General features: G+C 50.6%; 1 protein-coding gene across 2 annotated transcripts in view; it reads left to right on the forward strand.

The window, feature by feature from the left end:
- SMYD5 (SMYD family member 5) overlaps positions 1–21,198 on the forward strand; it is a 102,748-nt gene that overhangs the window by 11,971 nt on the left and 69,579 nt on the right. For both annotated transcript variants that reach the window (XM_029594617.1, XM_029594625.1), the window contains exons 2-5: positions 5,595–5,703; positions 10,770–10,909; positions 18,160–18,281; positions 19,435–19,504. In XM_029594617.1, coding sequence (XP_029450477.1) covers positions 5,595–5,703; positions 10,770–10,909; positions 18,160–18,281; positions 19,435–19,504 — 441 coding nt within the window. The remainder of the gene's footprint in view (positions 1–5,594; positions 5,704–10,769; positions 10,910–18,159; positions 18,282–19,434; positions 19,505–21,198) is intronic.

Raw genomic sequence — 21,198 nt, forward strand, 5'->3', positions numbered from 1 at the left:
CACATTTAAAACAAATTGGAGAAAATTTCTTTTTTACTCAAATCACAATTAAGCTCTGGAATTCATTGCCAGAGGATGTGGGTAAGGCAGTTAGTGTAACTGGGTTTAAAAAAGGTTTGGATAAATTCCTGGAGGAGAAGTCTATAAACTACTGTTAATCAATAAGGAATAGCCACTGCTTGTTGCCAGCATTAGTAGCTTGGGATCTATTTAATGTTTGGGTACTTGTGATTTGGATTGGCCACTGTTGGAAACAGGATACTGTTTCCAACAGTGGCCTCTTGGTCTGACCTAGTATGGCATATCTTATGTTCTTATATCAATGACATAACTTTCTGTAAGCGAGGGTCGTGGCTCTGCATCGATTTCCTGAGCCAGCAAGGGTAGAAGTGGGAAGTTAGGCTGTCATTAGAATCCATCTCTGCTGAAGGTTATAGTTTTGCAGAACTCACCAGTTTTCATGCAAGTAACTGACTCTTTTGAATTACAAAAATTGTCCATGCTGGACTGCTCTAATTAGGTTACACTGAGAGAGTACACTGGCATCCTCCAGGGCAATGCTATAGTGGAGGGTCAGGACATTTTGGGGGATATCAAGGGGCACCTCACTAACCTGCTGCAGCCATCTGGGGCAACAGCTGAAGAGGGAAAACCCTTTTAATCTAGTTGCCTGAGCTCTTTTTCCCAACCCATCCCAGCTTCCGTGACCGCCTAATTCTGGCAGAATTTCCTCCCACTGGGACTGAGCGAAGAAGAAGGGGATCACGGGAGAGGGATCTAGCAGGCTGATGCAATGTCATTGCTTAAAAGAAATGTGTGTCCAAACTGGGTGTGCATTTTTTTTGAACGCATGCACATCCACCTCTCCTGGGCACCCGATGCAGTAGGCAAATGAGTTTCAGCGCTCAAAGAGATGTGTAGTGGATAATTTGTGCGCTCCTAGCGCTCTGCATTGAGTGCCTAGGAGAGAGTGGCTCTGTGTGCACAACAGCCTAGCCAGAGCTGCTGTTCCCGACTGGTCCATTCACTGCCACGTTAGTGAAAAAGGCCAATCGGCAGTAAGTGGCGTGAATAAATTAATATTTCGGGAGGGATACTATCTGGACTTCCACAGCATTCCCCCCAGACAAATTTGTGAGATCACTGTGCCACTCCCTCTCCAAGAGGATGGCAGTGGAAACCACACTGACAAGACTCCTCAGCCTAAAGGCGATAACCCCAATGCCCACGCACCAACAAAATACTGGTTACTATTCCATCTATTTTATCGTTCCCAAGAAGGAAGGAACGTTCCAGCCCATCCTGGACCTAAAGACCATCAATCGTTACCTGAGGGTACCACACTTCCGCATGGAAACCCTACGCTCAGTCATAAGGGCAGTATAGCCTGGAGAATTCCTGACCTCACTGGATCTATCTGAAGCCTATCTCCACATCCCGGTCCATCATGACCATCAGCGCTTCCTATGCTTTGAGATACCGGACCATCATTACCAGTTCTGGGTGCTACCCTTCAGACTAGCTACTGCCTCTCGGACCTTCACCAAAATCATGGTGGTAGTGGCAGCAACGCTGAGGAAAGAAGGAATCTTCGTACATCCTTACCTGGACAATTGGCTAATCAGGCAAAATCTCCAGAGGAAAGTCACCAGGTGACCAACAGAGTCAAGAATCTTCTGCAGAATCTCGGGTGGGTCATCAACACAGCCAAGAGCTGCCTGCAGCCCTCCCAATCGCTAGAATACCTGGGAGTCTGGTTCGACACCAAGCAAGACGAGGTTGTCCTTCCCCCTCCAAGGAGAAGGAAACTGATGGGTCAGCTGCGAAAACTGAACTATGCTTGCCCCAAGGTATGAGACTACCTCAAAGTCCCTAGTCTTATGACATCAACCCTGGAAGTTATTCCATGCGCAAGGGCCCACATGTACCCACTACAACGTTCTCTACTGTCACGATGGAACCCGACATCCCAGAACTACTCCATTTACCTCCAGCTACCACCAGAGGTTCAGACCCAGCTCCAATGGTGGCTACAGGAAGACCATCTGAGCAAGGGAGTAAAACTATCCCCACCGACCTGGATCTTGCTCACCACGGATGCAAGCCTGCAAGGGTGGGGAGCCCACTGTCAGGAACTGACAGACCAGGGACAGTGGGACAAGGAAGAGGCGGGATGGAACATAAACCGACTGGAAGCCTGAGCAGTCAGACTAGCCTGTCTACAATTCAGCCACAGACTCTGGGGTGAGTTTGTCAGTCATGTCTGATAACGCCACAACAGTTGCCTACATCAACCACCAGGGAGGAACCAAAAGCCAACAGGTGTCCCTGGAGATAGACCCCCTTATGGTGTGGGTGGAAACAAACCTGCAAGGGATCTTTGCCTCCCACATCGCGGGGAAAAGACTACGTCTCTGTGGACTACCTCAGCAGAGAGAGCCTAGACCCAGGGGAATGGATGCTGTCGATCACAGTCTTCCAGTTGATAGTAAACCGTTGGAGAACCCCAGCCGTGGAACTACTTGCAACCCGGTCCAATGCCGAAGTTCCCAAGTTCTTCAGCCGCAGACGAGAACCGCAATCCCGGGGAATCGACGTCCTCGTCCAGACTTGGCCACAGGAAGACCTGCTGTTCGCTTTTCCCCATGGCCACTACTGGGCAGAATCATCCGCAAGATATAGAACACCACAGGGGACTAGTACTTCTAGTGGCCCTGGACTGACCAAGAAGGCCATGGTGTGAAGATTTCTTGCGGGTAACCCTCTGTGCCTACCTCCACACAGACACCTCCTCCGGCAAGGACCGATCTTCCACGAAGACCTGACTCAATTCTCTCTTATAGTCTGGCCCTTGAGAGGACTCACCTGAAGAAAAGCGGATAGTCTAAGGCAGTGATTGACACCTTGCTTCGAGCACGCAAGTTCTCCACATACTAGCGTACATACGAATATGGAGAGTATTCGAAGCCTGGTGTGAGGACCACGAGATCCTCCCGCCGACAGTCAAAATCCTTATGATCCTGGAATTTCTGCAGGACTGCTTGAAGAAGGAGTTGTCTCTCAACTCCCTCAAGGTTCAGGTGGCCGTGCTGGCCTGCTTCAGAGCCAAAGTGGACGGCATCAGTCTATCAACCCATCCAGATGTTTCCCGCTTCCTGAGAGGGGTCAAACAAATCCGACCACCATTAAAGTGGCCAGTGCCCCTATGGAATCTCAATCTAGTACTAGACTTCCTAGCGAGAACTTCTTTCAGACCAACACGTGGCCTGTCATTACGGCTCCTGACCTTGAAGACTGCATTCCTAGTGGCAAATATGTTCATCCCATCGCATCTCCAAGCTTTAAGCACTATCTTGTTGGGAACAGTTCCTCAGGTTCACATCAGGAGCCATACAGCTACGCACTGTCCCCTCCTTCTTACCGAAAGTGGTTTCTCAATTTCATCTAAACCAAACCATCTCGCTGCCATCTCCAGGCGAACATAAGAACTCTGAAGACTCACGCCTTCGTCATCTAAATGTCGGCAGACTCCTAATCCAATACCTGGAAAGATTGGAATCTGTGTGAAAGATGGACCACCTATTTGTCCTTCACAGCGAGAAGAAACAGGGGGAAGCGGCCTCGCGGGCAACCATAGCCCGCTGGATCAAAGAAGTAATCAAGGCAGCCTACGTAGAGGCAGGGAAGCCTCCACCTCTGCAAGTCGAGGCCCATTCAGTAAGGGCCCAGGCTGTGTCCTGGGTGGAAACAAAGATGCTGTTACCGTAGAGATCTGTCGGGCGGCGACATGGGCCTCCATACACACCTTCTCCAGGTTATACCGCCCGGGAGGACACAACCTTTGCAAGGGCAGTACTAAGTGGGCCAGGGGCAGCCTCCCGTCCTGTTCAAGAGTAGCTTTTGTACATCCCATTGGTCCTGAGTCCATCTGCTACTCGCTAGGAAATGGAGAAATTACGTACCTGATAATTTCGTTTTCCTTAGTGTAGACAGATGGACTCAGCACCCCACCCACAGCTGCCCCAGAATCCGGGAACCTCGGGTGACAAACCCCGAGAACAAGACAAACACAGGTAAGACAGGTATTGCCCCTAGTTCAAGACACTCATAGTTGCCGGGTGTCTGCGTTATTTGGTTGAGTGCACTGGCGGTCTCCAATTTGGAAATCAGTTGAACCAGTCCTAGTTAAGCAAGTTAATCAAGTTATTAAAGCACACATATATCCACAATTGCTTTTAGAAGAGAATACTGAAGAGCTGAGCTTCCTGCACGGGTATATGTAGGCTGACATCAGCTTTGAAATCTGACTCAGTCTCCCAACTGCTATCAGGAGTACGCTATACCCATTGGTCCTGAGTCCATCTGTCTACACTAAGGAAAACGAAATTATCAGGTAAGTAATTTCTCCATTGAATGCCTGATGCTCCACTCCTTCAATCGGGCCAGAACTTGGGGATGCTGCTTATTGTGGTTTCTTCTACTGTATCGTGATGATACTAATGGGAGGAATCGCAGAGAGCAGGATTCTTTTTTTTTTTTTTTCGTGAGCCCTTGAGCGCCACATGCTTTTAACACCTGTTCGTGGGCAGGCGTTAAATTTGGCACGTTAAAATGGGCGCCTTGGCTACAGGGCAATTCTGGGCATTGCAGGGTGATAGCTAATAGCCTCATCTATGTGGAATTTGCATGTGATGAGCGCTGTTAGCTACGCGCTAGATTGGACACACATTTAGATGTGCTAATTCCTGTATTGCTCTGGCGTAAGTCTAGCGTTTCCAAAATGCACGTCCAGCCACGTGTTGAGACGCGCCGACCTGAATGCCCGATATTGCATCGGCCTGTAAGTGCATATGAAGCTTTCCCCTACAAAAGTCTGCTGTGTGCACCTCTTCTGACTGCTGGGCCATGGCAGTACCTTGGAGAGGGATCTGCGTACCAGTCCTTTTCCTGTTGACTATGTTAGATTTAGGAGTGTGCTGCACTAGCCTTCACCAGTGCTACCCTACCGCCGACAGGTATGCCGTCCCCAGTGGTGCAGCCTAGTAGATTTAGGCGCTGATGTAATAAAAACCACACAGACTTTTTTAGCAGAGGTTTTACTTGATGCAGGTGCTGGAAACCAGTGGCCCACAGGATACAATAAACTAATGATATACGGATACCCTGTGAGCAATTAAAAAAAAAAAATAATAATGAAGTGTCCTAAATGGAAGAAGATGTGCTTGTTTGTTTTTAAAAAAAAAAAAAAAAACCTCTAGTCATTTGCCTGCCAATCTGTGCTAAAGTCTCCTTACTTACTGGGTATATGTTAAAATGGAAAAACCCATGTAGGATCAGCCTGGTTTATCACAGCCTGACCTTATACATTTCTCTCTTCTTTCTTTTTTCCTTGATGCACCTTTGTCCTCTGGTATTCAAATGTGTTAAATGAAAACCCTACATGGTTCCATGTTTATTGGTCTAGAGGGGAAAGGCTCGTTGGTTACTCTCCAGTAATTAGTAGTTTTGCGTTGCTGCAGAGAGCGGCACTGCTCTTTCGGTTTGGCAGGGTCTCACAGCTGAGAGCCTCATCAGTGTTTTGTGATCTTTCCTAGGGTAAAGGACTATTCGCCACGAGAAGCATCCGAAAAGGAGAGACCATTTTCCAAGAGAAACCGGTGGTGGCCTCCCAGTTCCTCTGGAATGCGCTGTACAGATACAAAGGTGAGTGAGAGAGGGGTAACTGGAGCATCATCCTCTGCGAGCAGGTGGTGCAGATTCTGCTCAGAAGGAGCTTGCTTTTTTTTTTTTTTTTCTTTTTTTGAGCAAAATGTTGAGGCTGGCTTGGTAGCTTGGTGGTAGAAGGACACATGTTCGATTTCCAGCTAAGATCTTCTACTCCCTGGGTCTTTCCAGGCTGGGGATGCTACAGAGGGAGAGTTCATGGAAAGAAGTTGCCAGGTGGCTGGATTTAAGGCCCATGACTGCAGGGTTCCCAGCTTAGGACTGTCACTACAATGACCAGGGAAAGTGAGTTTGGGGGTGGGGGAGAGAATCGGTGGAAAGGAATGAATGTGAAGGCTCATGGTGCTGGGACCCAGCCCCAGCTCCAGTTCTGGTTGAACTGGAGATCCAAAGGTGCAGAAGAAAAGTGCCAGCCCTTTAGAAAAAAGAAAAGTTGATGTGGACAGATTTGATTAGCTGATCACCTGGCATCGTGGCGGCATTAGACTTTCGCCATGCTCCAGCGGACAAGTGTGGCATGCTGATTTTCCCTCCTTTGTTAATTGCCTGGACTTTTCTGACACTTGAGGGGTGATGATCTGTAAAATGGGAAATCTCAGCGTGACAAGATGTTGGTGCATGTGCCTGTTCAGTCTGTCCTGATGTTTCCCGGCATTTGTGGCATCCAGACCTGCATCCTGCAGTGTGCCAGAGAGCTGCAGCTGCTCACCATTGCCTGGTCAGAAGCTGGCATTTGCTGCCTTTTGTTCTGCCAACTTTAAATGGAGTTTCCTGTCATTACCCCAGATCAATCCAGATAAGTGTGTTTTGCATCCCTACCAGCAGATGGAGGCAGAGAGGCACTGCTACATAACCGAGAGTGCCACATGCAGTCCCTCAGTAATTCTCTGTCTCCAGCAGATGTGCAAACCTGCAGTCTTTGTGTAAAAAAAAAAAAAAAAAAAAAATTTGGAGAGAATTTAGGTTAGAACAGACACAAAGAGAAGATTTGAAGGCGACACTCCCTGAGGTGTTAGGTTTCTTCGTAGATCATTCCTCAGGTTCAGCTGGGCGAATGGGGTGTTGGCAATCCCTGATCAGCTTTAGCCTGCAACATTCAGGGGTCCAAAAACCAGGGGTTCTGGTTCACTCTTTCCTCCTAACGGCTTCTTCCTGAGGTTGCTCCAGTGGCAAGGAAGTATTTATTTCTTCTGGCTGGGTTGTTTTCTTGGCTTGACACTTGGTTTGTTTGTTTTTTTGAAAGAAAATCAAACTTAGCAGCTGAAGGGTCATCGGGGAGGAAGAGGCTGAGGGTTTGCTGCTTTCCGGAGCTTTGAGTTTTTGAAGTTGGTGGAGTTTCAGGTCAGTGTTATCGTCTGGCGTCTCGCACCGCGATTGGGCCGACATTTTGGCACGGTAGACACTCATCCGCGTGTGTGCATAATGGTGCCGCCTCCGAGCGCGGGAAAGTGGTTTGGGCCTGTGGCTCAAACCACGTGCAGCTCAGTTTGGCCTCGCTGTGCAGGGAGTGTGCTGGTAGAGGGGAAGGACTCTCCGCGGGAGCTGCAGGCACCAGGAGGGCCACTTGTTCACAAGGGCATGTCAGAGAAACTCCAGGGGGATGATTGCGGCCTGACAGGCAGGAGAGCAGCACACAGCAAGAGGCAGACAATCTCTCAGGGGTCCAGGGTCTCCCCTCCCCTGCTTTTGCCTGCAATTCAGACTGGGTTGGAAGAGCAGGGGGAGGAGAGTCAGTTGGATGAGCCCATGCCAGTCGGTGGGGTCGAGGATGTGGAAGGTTTTTCCACAGATTTTGTCTGTCTTATGCACAAGGCCTTTCTGGTCAGGAAAGGTGCAGGAGGTAAATGGCCCCTGAATCAGCAGCCCCGGCGTCACTCTAAGAGGCCTAAGGGGTCTCCGACCAGGGGGCAGCTGACCTGCTCTACTGTTTGGGCCTTGCCCATACTGTTGGACGATGAAGCAGAAGAATCCAATGATTTGCAGGATGGGTTGGGTGATGATCTGGGGATCATCTTGGAGATCAGACAGCATGGCAGGGGTGGACCACGACAGGAGCAAGGACCTTTCTGACCCAGAGTAGGTTCCGATTGTGGAGGGAGATGACCATTGAGTGGTTCGGCTCTTCTGCAAAGAGGAGTTGAAGCATCTTATTCCCCAAGTGCTAAAATAGCTGGGTATTAAGGTGCTCCAGGAGGAATCCCATAATGAAGGGGTGGACCTGGTGCTAAATGGGCTACGAGGTCCACCGAAGGCTTTTCCACTGCATTAGAAGGTTAAGAAGCTGGTGAACCGGGACCTGAATTTTCTAGACATGGGTCTCAAGGTGACAGAGGTCACTTTACAGCTGCTAGTATTGCCTTAAGTGGATGCGGCGGCTTCAGCAGTCACCAAGATGATGATCATTCCGGTAGTGAGATCGGCAGTGCTAAAGGGTGCTCAGGATCTCAAGCTGGAAATACACTTTTCAGTGGAATTTGAGGTTTTGGCCTTGAGCCTCCATGCGGCGATCTGTTGTAGTCTGATGCAAGGGCCTGCTTACACTGGGTACAGAGGTCTCAGGTGAAGAACTTAGCCAACTCTAGTGTCGCTAGTCTGGCAGCCCAGTTGGAAGCCGGGGTTGCCCATGTGGCCAACGCGCTATATGATTTGATCCGAACTTTGGCCAGGAGTATGATCACAGCAGTCTCTGCACTCAGTCTTCTGTGGTTATGGAATTGGTCATGTGGTCCAAGTCTCAGATCTGTAATCTTCCTTTTAAAGGGAAGCTCATTTTTGGTGAGGACCTGGAGCAGTTGAAACCTTTGGGAGAGTCGAAGAAGAATAAACTGCAGGAAGACTTTCCTGGCTTGTGCCTGTTTCTGGGATATGGGACTGTTTCATCCTAACGAGTTCTTCAGTGCTGCAGAAGCAGGGATCTGGAAGGCAGCAGTCCTTTTCGGGGTTCCCGAAGACCCCCCTAGAGAGAGTTCTGGTCAGGGCACAGGAGGTGATAAATCTTCACAATGAAGCCAGAATGATCCACTCGCTTGAGGAAGCTGTCAAGGGACGCCTGTCATGATTTTACGAGGAGAGGAGCAGGATCACCTTGGACCAGTGGGTCATTGAGGTCATAAGAGGATGGCTAAGCTTTAAAATTTTCTTGCCCCATCAGGAAAGCCTTCATGGTGTCGCATTGCATTTCCAGCAGCAAGTGAGAGGCGGTTCAGGATACGCTATGTTGCCTTCAGCGGTTAGGTGCGATCATTCCGGTACCGTCATTGGAGCAAGGTCGAGGGAGCTACTCTATTTACTTTGTGGTTCCCAAGAAAGAGGTGACTTTTCAGCCCATCTTGAACTGCAGAAATTCAATACGGCGCTACAAGTACCCCGATTTTGATATGAAGGCGTTGCGGAAGGTAATAGTGGGGTCCGTTGAGGGCAGTTTTGGCTTCGCTGGACTTGACGGAGGCTATCTACACATACCCATACGTGTAGAACATCAGAAATTTCTTCAGTTTATAGTGCTGGGATAACATTTCCTGTTTAGGAATGAAAATTAGCAGGAAAGAACCAATTTTTCCTATCTGGCCAACGGATGTGTGTATGTATTTCTTTATTTTTAAGGTAAAATGTATTTTCAAATCCTTCTTCTAAAAGATTTCATTTTATAGGTGGTTTTAGAAACCCTCAGACTGCTCGACTCCCATCCAGAATGCAATTTTTTTGTCCCTAAGTATATCTGAGTCATTCCTTCCACCCCTGTGCTTCTCAGAGAGTTAGCAGAAAAATACCTTTTTAAGAATAATTTTTGCACCTCTGTTTAAAAACATGACTGTCTGTATACATCACCGATTTTCCCCCCCCCCCCCCCACCGCCCCCCAATTTGAGATCTGACTTCTGCTTCTGCACTGTGGAATGTAGTGGCTGAACAGGGAGGAAACAGCAAGAGCGCCAAGGATAATCCCAGATGAAGTGGGTAGGCGCAGAGAAAAGAAGTAGGGCAGCCCCAGACTGAAGGGGAAATACAGAAAACTTCTGGGATTAAAGAAGTACTTTAACTTTTAATCTTGCTCGGATTAGACCACAGCGGTTGTACAGAGTGCGCACGTGCTCAGAATTCAAGGTGGCTCGAGCCTGGTGTGAGGAAACTCCTGACCGGGCAGGACGAGGATAAGTGATGCTTCTGGGGATCTTGCAGGCCTGCAAGCTCATTTTCAAAGAGAAAACTCCCTGTGATGTTTTCCTCTGAAAATGTGGCCTGCACCGACATGCAGTTACACACAGTGACTTGAAAATGCAGTTGCACTGTGTGTGCTTTCCCTCTTTATAACCTGATTCCTCCAGCTTTTTCTTGCAGGTAAAAGTACATGCACTGTGACATGGTGAGGTGGGGGCAAGGGGCAGTCGTCAGGCTGTGGGTCCTGAGCTAGCTTATGCTGAAGAAGATTCTGCTGGGAGCAGACATTTTATTCTACAGCAGCAGGGCAGTGATGTCTGCGTGTTGTCATATTTCTGGCACTGGGGCAGGACATCTTTGACTGCTGTGTTGCTGCTGTGCACAGGATCATCTGGCTGGACAGTAAGATTCAAAGGGGCTTGAGATGTCCGGACAAACCCTGAGTTTTAAATTTCCCTCCCTGTCGGACAGCTGCATTTTAGCCCAGAAACTGATTACCTGACTAAAGTTTAACCAGGTAAAAAGAGGCATGGTAGGGGGCCTGGCTTAATGTTATCTGGGGTAGCACCGATTAAATTTAATCCGGTAAGTCTGGTAGGAGAAATCATCCTCCTGAACTTACTGGATAACTTGAGGCAGGTTTATTCAGTAGCCTCCTAATTCTGGCTAAGTGCTGATGAATAGCTGTTTGTTATCCCTTGGTACCCTCAGGGGCCACTAAAATGCCTTCAGTCTTGAGCATGTCAGTTCCCCCTTTAACCGTCTTAGCAGCCTTGAAGCCTCGCTGGCTCTTTATGGTGCAAGGGTTACCTCCTCATGTGCTGTATTTCTTGGTAGAACCACAGTGGTGTTGATTTGTCCCTTTCTCTGTGCTCTCTGTATCCCCAGCCTGTGACCACTGCCTGCGAGCCCTGGAAACTGCCCAGGAGAATGCTCGGAGGCTGTCGGGAAATCCATCCCTGGTCCTGCCTCACCCTGAGCAATGTCGCATTAGGCCGGACCTCCATCGGGACTGCCCATACTGCCAGGTAAGGAGATGAGGGGGGAAGTCCTTGTCCTCTAATTCTTTTTTGGGGGGGATTTGTGTGGGTGTATACTGCTGTTGTGCATAGAGCTTTACAAATGTGTGGGGGGAGGGAGGAGGGGGTTGTCCCTCTAAAAAGAAAATTATTACTTACCTGCTAATTTTCGTTCCTGTAGTACCATGGATCAGTCCAGACCGTGGGTTATGTCCCCAATCCAGCAGATGGAGTCAGCCCAAAACTCTGAGGGGGCGTCACCATAAGTACTACTACCCCCTCTGCAGGAGTTCAGTATCGAGTATATCAGAGCCCGAGTAAACAGAAACCCCTTGATTGGATCAAGTTTAAACAAAACGGCAACAATAAGCCGCTGGATCGAAATAGAGAACTGGAACCGTCCCACCAACGGGTGGGAGGCCACGAACATAGCGTGTCAACCACCAAGAGAATGGCGACAGACAAAGAAAACTGGAAACACGTGAAAAACAACAGCAGTAAAGTCACTACTGTAACAGACGGAATAGCTGAGCAGAGTTAGCCCCCCAATACAGCTGAGCAGGAGTAGAACCCAAATGCGGTGGGCGTCTGGACTGATCCATGGTACTACAGGAACGAAAATTAGCAGGTAAGTAATAATTTTCTTTTCCCTGTACGTACCAGGATCAGTCCAGACCATGGGATGTACCCAAGCGTCCCTAAACCGGGTGGGGTCCTGCGAGGCCTGCTCGTAGAACCTGTTCGCCAAAGTGTCCATGTACGGACGAGGCGAGGTGTAGTCTATAGTGTCTCGAGAACGTGTGCAACGATTTCCAGGTGGCCGCTCTACAAATTTCTTGCGAAGATACCGAGTGACTCTCCGCCCAGGAGGCCGCCTGAGAGCGTGTAGAATGCGCCACAATACCGGGTGGGGGAGTCCACCCCGCCCCAATATAGGAAGCGGCAATGCCGGCCTTCAGCCATCTGGCAATAGTCGTCTTCGAGGCCTGGGATCCCTTCCAGGGACCGGACCAAAGAACGAAGAGATGGTCAGAAGTCCGGAAATCATTCGTAGCCTCCAGGTAGAGCCGCAGAGCGCGCTGGACGTCCAGGAGACGGAGAGACCGCGGCTCAGACGAAGAGAAAGATGGCAATTCCACCGTCTGATTCACATGGAAGGCGGACACCACCTTCGGGAGGAAGGAGGGCACAGTACGAAGTGACACACCCGAATCGGAGAACCGGAGATAAGGCTCTCGACAGGACAGAGCCTGCAGCTCCGAAATACGCCGAGCGGAGCAGATGGCCACCAGGAACACCGCCTTGAGGGTGAGGTCCTTGATCGTCGCACTCCTCAGTGGTTCAAACGGAGGACCCGACATGGAACGTAGTACCAGATTGAGGCTCCAGGAGGGACAAGGATCCCGCAATGGGGGCCGCAAGTGCTTGACCCCCTTGAGAAAACGGACGATGTCCGGGTGCTGCAACAGAGATCCTTCGCCCCGCAGGAGGGAGCCAAGAGCTGCCACTTGGACCCGAAGTGAGTTGTAAGTGAGCCCCTTGTCCACTCCCGCCTGTAGGAACTGGAGGATCTGCGGGACAGACGCCTCCGTGGGTCTTGTGTTCAGGCCGGTACACCACAGATCGAACACTTTCCAGACTCGCACATAGGCCACCGACGTCGAAGTCTTCCGAGAACGAAGCAGAGTTGACACTACCGCCTCCGGGTACCCCCGTCGTCTGAGACGGCGCCTCTCAAAAGCCAGGCCGCAAGACAGAAGAGTTCTGCTTGGTCGAAAAATACCGGTCCCTGGTGAAGGAGGCGGGGAAGATGTCCCAGCCGGACGGGTCCGTCGATTACCAGGTGGAGGAGGTCCGCAAACCAAGGTCGTCGTGGCCACTCTGGCGCGACGAAGATCACAGTCCCCTGATGAACTTCTATCCGTCGGAGTAGTCTTCCCACCAGCGGCCATGGTGGGAACGCGTACAGGAGCAGATCGGCTGGCCACGGGAGCACGAGAGCATCGACGCCCTCCGCCCCCCGTTCTCTCCGGCGACTGAAGAAGCGAGGAGCCTTGGTGTTCTGGGCGGACGCCATGAGATCCAGGTGGGGGGAGCCCCACCGCCGGACGAGCAGCTGCATGGCCTCGTCGGAGAGGGACCACTCTCCGGGATCCAGAAGCTGGCGACTGAGGAAGTCCGCCTGGACGTTGTCCACGCCCGCGATGTGCGAGGCTGCCAGGCGGCGCAGATGCCGTTCCGCCCACTGCATCAGCATCGCTGCCTCGAGCGCGACCTGTGGGCTGCGAGTGCCGCCCTGACGGTTGATGTAGGCCACCGTAGTCGCGTTGTCCGATAAGATTCTGACTTCCCGATTCCGAAGGAGCGGCAGGAAGTGGAGAAGCGCCAGCCTGACCGCTCTGGTCTCCAGACGATTGATGGACCACTTCGACTCCTCCGCGGACCACGTCCCCTGCGTGGTGCTTCGGTCGCAGACTGCTCCCCAGCCTACGAGACTGGCGTCGGTGGTTACTACTACCCAATTTGGTAGATCGAGGGACACGCCGCGAGCCAGATTCTCCGGGACCATCCACCAGGTCAAGCTGTTCCTGGCAAACTGGGGCAGCGGAAGTATCACCTGGTAGTCCTGCGAAAGTGGCTTCCAACTGGACAGAAGTGCTCTTTGCAGAGGCCGCAGGTGTGCAAATGCCCAAGGGACCATGTCAATGGTGGAGCCCATCACCCCCAGGAGCTGCAGATAGTCCCAGGAGGTGGGAGCTGGTAATGCAGAGAATCGCTGTATGTGTTCCCGTAGGGCGTGCGCCTTGTCCTGCCGTAGAAAAACCGCGCCCAGACGGGTGTCGAAGGTCGCCCCCAAGAAATCCAAGCGCTGCGAGGGCACGAGGGAGCTCTTGGAGAAGTTCACCACCCATCCCAGGGACTGCAGAAACTCTATCACCCTGGCCACTGCCGCCTGTCCATGCCGAAAAGACTTCGCTCGGATGAGCCAATCGTCCAAATAGGGATGGACTAGAATCCCCTCCTTCCGAAGGGCAGCCGCCACGACTACCATGATCTTGGTGAAGGTGCGCGGGGCCGTTGCCAATCCGAACGGAAGCGCTACAAACTGGAAATGCTGATCCAGAATCTTGAACCGTAGCAGATGGTGATGCTCCCGGCGAATGGGGACGTGAAGGTAGGCCTCCGTCAGATCCAAGGAGGCCAGGAACTCCCCTCGATGTACCGCTGCGATCACCGAACGTAGCGTTTCCATGCGGAACCGGACCACCCGAAGGGATTTGTTGACTTCCTTCAAGTCCAGTATGGGCCGGAAGGAACCGTCTTTCTTCGGTACCACGAAGTAGATGGAATAATGGCCCGAGCCCACCTCTCCGGAGGGTACGGGCACAATGGCGCCTATCTCCCACAGTCTGTCCAGCGTCAACTGCACCGCCCTTCGCTTGATGGCAGAGCCGTAGGGAGAGAAGATGAACCGTCCCTTCGGAGCGCGGGCAAATTCCAACGCGTAGCCGTGTCCTATGGTGTCCAAGACCCACTGATCCGAGGTGATCCGCGCCCACTCTTCGTAAAAGAACGCCAGCCGCCCCCCAATCTGGGGGACGGCGGAGTGGGCGAGCTGAACATCATTGAGAGGACTTGGGCGAGGGCTGTCCCGCCGTGGGAGTGGCACGCGCTGGGCGTCGCCCGCGAAAGGAACGGGACCAGGGCTGAGACCTGGGAGCAGCGGGCCGAGACGCCGCCGGTCTGTAATTCCTGTAGCGCCTTTGCGCCCTGGCTCTGGTCCGCGAGGACGGGAATGCCCTGGTGGAGCGATATCTGTCTTCCGGCAGGCGATGGACCGCGTTTTCCCCCAGAGACTTGATGATCTGGTCTAGATCCTCCCCGAACAGGAATTTTCCCCTGAATGGCAGGGAACCCAGACTCGACTTGGAGGACGTGTCCGCCGCCCAGTTGCGTAGCCATAGGAGACGACGTGCCGCCACCACCGAGGCCATGGAGCGGGCGAGGACCCTAAACAGATCATAGGAGGCGTCAGCCCTGTATGCCACCGCTGCTTCCAGCCTATCCGCCTGGGCGGCCTCCTCGGGCGGCAACACCTGAGACGTGAGCAGTAGCTGCACCCAGAGAAGACTGGCCCGCTGGGCAAGCGAGCTGCACATCGCCGCCCGCAGCCCCACCGCGGAGACCTCGAAGACCCGCTTGAGGAAGACTTCCAACTTGCGATCCTGCATATCCCTTAACGCCGCTCCACCCGTCACCGGTATGGTCGTCCTCTTCGTGACTGCCGACACCGCGGAGTCCACCCTGGGCACCTTGATGAGATCCAGAAAATCTTCCGGCAGCGGATACAGCCTCTCCATGGCGCGGCTGCCCCTTAGGGCAGCTTCCGGGGCATCCCATTCCCTGGTGAGAAGCTGCAGGAACGACTCGTGAATGGGAAAAGCCCGAGCCCTCGGACGCAGGGCTGCCAGTACCGGATCCCCCTTCTTTGAGGAAGTGACGACAGCTGGCGCAACAGGAGCCGGCGGGTCCGGCGGAGGATCGAGATCCAACCCCTGAATGATTTGCGGGATTAGATCATCCAGCTCTTCCCGCTGGAAGAGGCGCAGCGTCCGTGGATCCTCCCCCTCGGAAGTGGAGTCCCCTTGTCCCGAAGCTGCAGGGTCCGACCCAGGGGAAACTGGGGCCGACCCAGGTCCACCCGAGCCCACAGGGAGCCGGGTGGGGACGGGGAGCTGTGAGGCCCCCACGTCCGCCGGAGCAGGGGGGGCCGTATAGAGGGACGAAGGTCGCGGCAGCTTGGGTGGTGGCGGTTCCGCGGGAGCAGCCAGGTCCTGAAGGTAAGCTGTGTGCATCAGGCGGATGAACTCCGGTGAAAACCCCGGCCTAATCGGGGGGACATCCGCTGTTGGGGGCCCCGGGGGACACTGCCCCTGCGGGTCTTCCTCCGGATCTATTTCTGGTAGTAAGCTCGGGGGAGAGCCCTCAGAGGCTTCCCCGTCCCCCTGCGCTGCCTGAGCTCCTTCAGGACGGAGCGCATGCAAGATGGCCGCCGTTCCCGCCAGTGATGGGGATGGGGCCGGCCCACGCCGCCCGGGCAAGGCTGCCAGAGGAGAAAAACGAGTGAGGGGCCGCGACATGCCTTCCCCCCCGGGGAGGCACCGAGCGCAGATCCCCTCCCTCGAGATGCGCGATCCAGGCTTGCCGCAGGCCGAGCAACGCGCCGGCCGCGGCATCGGGATCGTGAAAAAAGCAAAAACAGTCCCCGGCAGCCCAAAAACGCCCTGGTAACCTCGGGGGGGGGGGGGCCCCCCGCGATACGGAGCGCCGCTGCGGGGGGGCCCGGATGGCCTGCACTACCCGCCGAAGAACAAAACGGCGCCGCGGGGGGGCCTTCCTGGCCGCACAACCCGCTGGAGGTGATCACCCTGCTCCCCGCTGCAGCCCACGTGGAAACGCAAAAATGGCCGCTAGGAGGCCGGTGCCCCCGGCAGTCGCGTCCAACCTAGCTGCAAAATAAAAATACCAACAGAGAAGAAATGCAACTTACCCCGGTGAAGCAACAACAGGCGCCGGGACAGAAGAAAGAGAGAGACAGAGACTCACAACAAAGAAGCCACGCCTCCCCAATTTATTTATTTTATTTATTTTATTTATTTATTAACTTTTATTTACCGACATTCGTGAAACACATCATGCCGGTTTACAAAGAACTCAGGCGGGAAATACAATAAAACAATATAAACAATATAATAATATAATATAACAAGATAAAAAAATAACATTGAATAGCAGAAACAGGAGTCAGAAATACAAAATGAACCAAAATGGAGCAATTAAGCAATTAAGTTTGGTCTTTTTTTTTTTTTTTTTTTTTAAATGAAGGCCAACTTGATCCAAGCAAATAAAGCTAACAAAGAGCAGAGAATAAAGTCCCAAACAAGAGAAGTAAAGGAAGAAGGTTATAGGCAATCGGGAGCAAGCCCAGATTCCACTACTCGCATCTGCTGGAGTCAGAAGATACTGAACTCCTGCAGAGGGGGTAGTAGTACTTATGGTGACGCCCCCTCAGAGTTTTGGGCTGACTCCATCTGCTGGATTGGGGACATAACCCACGGACTGGACTGATCCTGGTACGTACAGGGAATGTGCTGTTTTCACCCTTCCCCTCTATGTGCTGTTTCTACTGTAGTGCTACAGACCCTAGCACTGCTGCCACCAGGGACCCAGGCTCCTTCTCTCTCCTCCTTTTTCTCTTGTTCTTTCCATCTTTCTCAATTTCTGTCTCTTCCCTTTGACATCCCTTCTGTTCTCATGTCTTTTAGCTCTCTCCTATCCTTCTGTAACTTTTGATTCTTATCCACTCCACCTCCCATCTCCTATTTCTTCATTTCCATATCACCCCCTCATTTTGATAGTGCCGCCTTTCCTATCCCTCCATCTATTTCTCTCCCTCTCTTCCCTATCCACCCCTTTTCTTAGCATCTGCTCCATGCCTCTTTCCTTCATTTAGTCTTTTTTTTTTTCTAGCATTCATCCACCCTTTTCCTCCTTTCCCCTGTTTCGTTCAGCTAATGACACTGAGAGGCGGGAGCATGCCCTGCTGCTGGTGACCACTCCACCAACACCACAAGCAAAAACGTGTTCAAAACTCGCAGGCTGGTGCTTCGTACGATGCTTGAGATCAGCAGCCAGAAAGTGCTGGCCTGCGAGGTTTTTTTTGTTTATTTTTAACACAGTGCAGAACATTTGATAATGGAGGGCGGGGCTCCCGCCGCACTGGCTTATGGGAGAACATGGATGTTGGAGGTATGCCTTGCAGCTGTGCACACATGCATCTTAGAGGGATCATTGAGAAGAAACCATGGAGCTGCTCTTGCCATATTAGGCTTGGCTCAGCAGTTTCCCTTCATAACACATGACTTGGGAGCACACAGACTTTTTTCTTTCTTTTTTTTTTTTTTTAAAACAGCAATTGCTGCTTAAGAAGTTTTAGCCCTTGAGACTCTTGAATTGAAATTCCACTCTCCCCTGACTCTGTGTTTCCTAAGATAAAAGCACTTTTCTCCCCCATGCCTTGGTACTGAACTGTGTTGGGATGATTGTAGTAATAGCATTGCTTGTTCTGCCCTCTTTCTCGGAAGCTGGCAGACAGATAAGGCACCAACATTGGTAGCCGACATCTTCCGTCCCCTTGGTGCTGCTGTTAGTTGTGCCTGAGAGCTACATTGTGTCAGTGTTGCTGCTGTCACCTATAGGTGCAGTACTGTAGCGCCGAGTGTCGGAAGGCAGCCTATGAGCAGTACCACCAGACTCTGTGCCTGGGACCTTCCAAGGAGGACCCTGAAAACCCTATCAACAAGCTGCAGGATGCCTGGAGGTAGGAGCACACACTACTGGCATAAGAAAATATCTTGTCTGCTCCTGACTAGTTAGTGAGAGTAGTTCAGTACCAGCAAGTTAAGCAAATAACACTGTAAACCTAACTTAGATCACCTCTGTATAGTGCGGCTTAGATGCATATTTTAAAATAGAGTATTGATAAGAGGAGGAAGGTGGTCTCTGGTTTGGTATCCAGGTTGGGTGGTGCTGTGTGTGAAGCACAGATCTATCCTTGACCTCCTATGGATTGAGTCTGTTGGTTCTCCGAGGCTTGGCTGAGCCCCTAGCTGGTGGCTGTAAGGAGATGAGTGGAGAGCATGGGATCCACAGAGAGTGATGCATCCTGGGAAATGGCTAGTGCAGAGCGTGAGTGGTGGGAATGAGTGAATGTTCCCTGCAATGCTGTGGAATGGGAGGGAAGAAGATTCCCAGAGGTGTGGCAGATAAAATGCCAGTTATATTTCTTAGAAGTTGGCAACTCTGTCCCATTTCTGAGAACCCCACTCTCCCCTCCTTTTCATCCGGCACTCCTCCTCCTCCTCCTCTCATGCCTCTCATTCCCACCTCCCTTCACTCACCCTTCTCATTCACTCGCTTCTAACCCCTCCCACACCACCTCTCCTATTGCTTCACTCGCCATTGCCCTTAACACTGTGGGGGCCTGGCCTCCCCCACAGGCGGTGCCATTCAGTGGGTGAGGCTCCTACGTCGTCTTTTCCTGCTGGTGAGGCCTGACCTTCTAGCCAATTTCTGGATGCCAATCTTTCTGTTGCTGTCCTGGGGGAGTGGGGAAGCTTCCTCTCTAAGCTGAATGCAGCTTATATGAAGGAAGAGCATGGCAAGCTGGCCGAACAAGTTCCAGGGTTTGGGAACCCCCCTGCTCCAGACTGCAGAGGCGGGAGCTCTTCGCTCTGAAGGACTGAATGCTGCAGAAACCCCCCAATGTTGGTGAGATTGCTGAAAGCACAAAACGTTTATGGCTTGGTAATGTGCAGTAAATGACCTTGGAATCTGGTGTTTTGCTAGGCATTCGTTCCTTCTTGGTTAACAGTTTTTTCCTGAGGCTTCAACCACTCTGGCAGGAAATGCTCTTTATGCTGACCATTGTCACTTAGATAAATATTTGATGATCTCTCTCTCTCCTGGGACAGAAGCATCCATTACCCTCCGGAGACTGCCAGCATTATGCTTATGACTCGGATGGTTGCCACTGTCAGACAGGTGAGTTGAGGGATTGCTGCCTGAGGTTCAGTGCAGGTCTCTTTCTGCTCTTGGTTGATTATGTTTGAGCTTTGTTTTCCACATCAGAGTATCCTGAAGGATTGTAAACTTGCTCACGGATCAGCTCGGATATCTCCAAAGATGTAAATCTCCAGGGAACGCTGTGCAAGGCCACAGAAATAGAAGAGTCGGTCACTAATTCTCTTCAAACATAAGTCCAAAGCCTTGAGTCCCCAAGCTTATGGAGATCTTAAACAAAAAAAGCCCAGATGTTGCACCATAGGCTCTTCATGTTGTATTCATAGCATCAAAAACCCCTGACATGGTCCTTGTTTCACCCAAAAGGGGGCTGCTTCAGGGGGAGCAATTAACTAAAGAATTATACAGCATTTAAAATATAAACCTTTGTTTAAATAAAAAATACTCAGAAGATCTAAAAAAAAAAAAAAAAAAAAGAGATGAACTACCAACCTTATCACAGCACTTCATAGACTCTTCATACAAACATTTTATAACACGTAACACCAAACCACCGGTCCAAACATTGATACTTTATAAAAACCGCTGGGTTGATTCTTCTTTATTTCGTACCCATGTGGCAGTATGGCTCAGTTTATTGACTAAATGTATACTGTGGCTAGCCTTTAAATGGTTGCATGTTTTTCTAAACGCAAGTGATTGAAATTTACAATTTGCTTTTTCGTCATATGTTTCAGAAATGTATTTGTTGATATGAGGATTAAGTTGATGGATGGTGGAATTGTTACATCTATTTTTAGAACGCCCGCAGACAGGAATGCTCTTTTTGGTTTGATAAGTATCATTGTTAACAGTGAGCGTCTGAGATGTAGAGATGAGAATAGAACACAATTCGGATTTTCCATGAAAATTAGTGTTCATAAGATTGAATTGAATGCTCAACTGAGAGGCACATTGACATTCGGATTTACTGGGAATGTTGAGTCCATGTGTGAACTGTCCCCTGATGCAGGCGGCAAAGGGGTATGGTGGGATAAGATTATAAATTTCTGCACAAGAGAAAGAAATGGACTTTGATATATAATCTATAAGAGAGTGGGGCATTGCCAAGATCGGTGACACGGGACATGGTCTGATGAAAACAAATGCGATTTCTATAAAAAGAGGACTACAATCTTTGCATAAGAAGAAAGAAACGGACTCAGGAATATTATTTATAAGAGTGCAGGACACGAACAGAGTTAATCAGGAATGACAATGGACCTATGCAAGTGCAAATACAACGGCAATACGTGAATAAGGTGGTGGATGATTCAGAATATTCTTCGATTGATGATGAGAAAATACAATTTAAGAAATTGATGTGCAATATTGATGTTTCATGTTTAAAGGGGTTGGGGATTATTGGTTGATATGGTTGAGGGGTGTATGAATGGTGTGTGGTATGAATTGAGATGAATGAATGATTGTGAGTTTTAAAATATCAGAAAAATTAAGGATCACTATTCAATGTGGTATTTATATGGTTGAAAAAACAGATAAATTAATAAAAGATGTATTGTAAGAATTAAATGAGTATTGTATTTAGTGAGCAGAAATTGATACCCTGTCTTAGATTTATGTTGCATTAATATAGAGAGACAAGGGTGGATCGGTATTATAAGGAAAGTGTATATTAATAATTATCATCCCAGATGGACGGATGAAGGAGAACA

Source organism: Rhinatrema bivittatum, chromosome 1 (assembly GCF_901001135.1).
Source record: "Rhinatrema bivittatum chromosome 1, aRhiBiv1.1, whole genome shotgun sequence".
Taxonomy (NCBI): Eukaryota; Metazoa; Chordata; class Amphibia; order Gymnophiona; family Rhinatrematidae; genus Rhinatrema; species Rhinatrema bivittatum.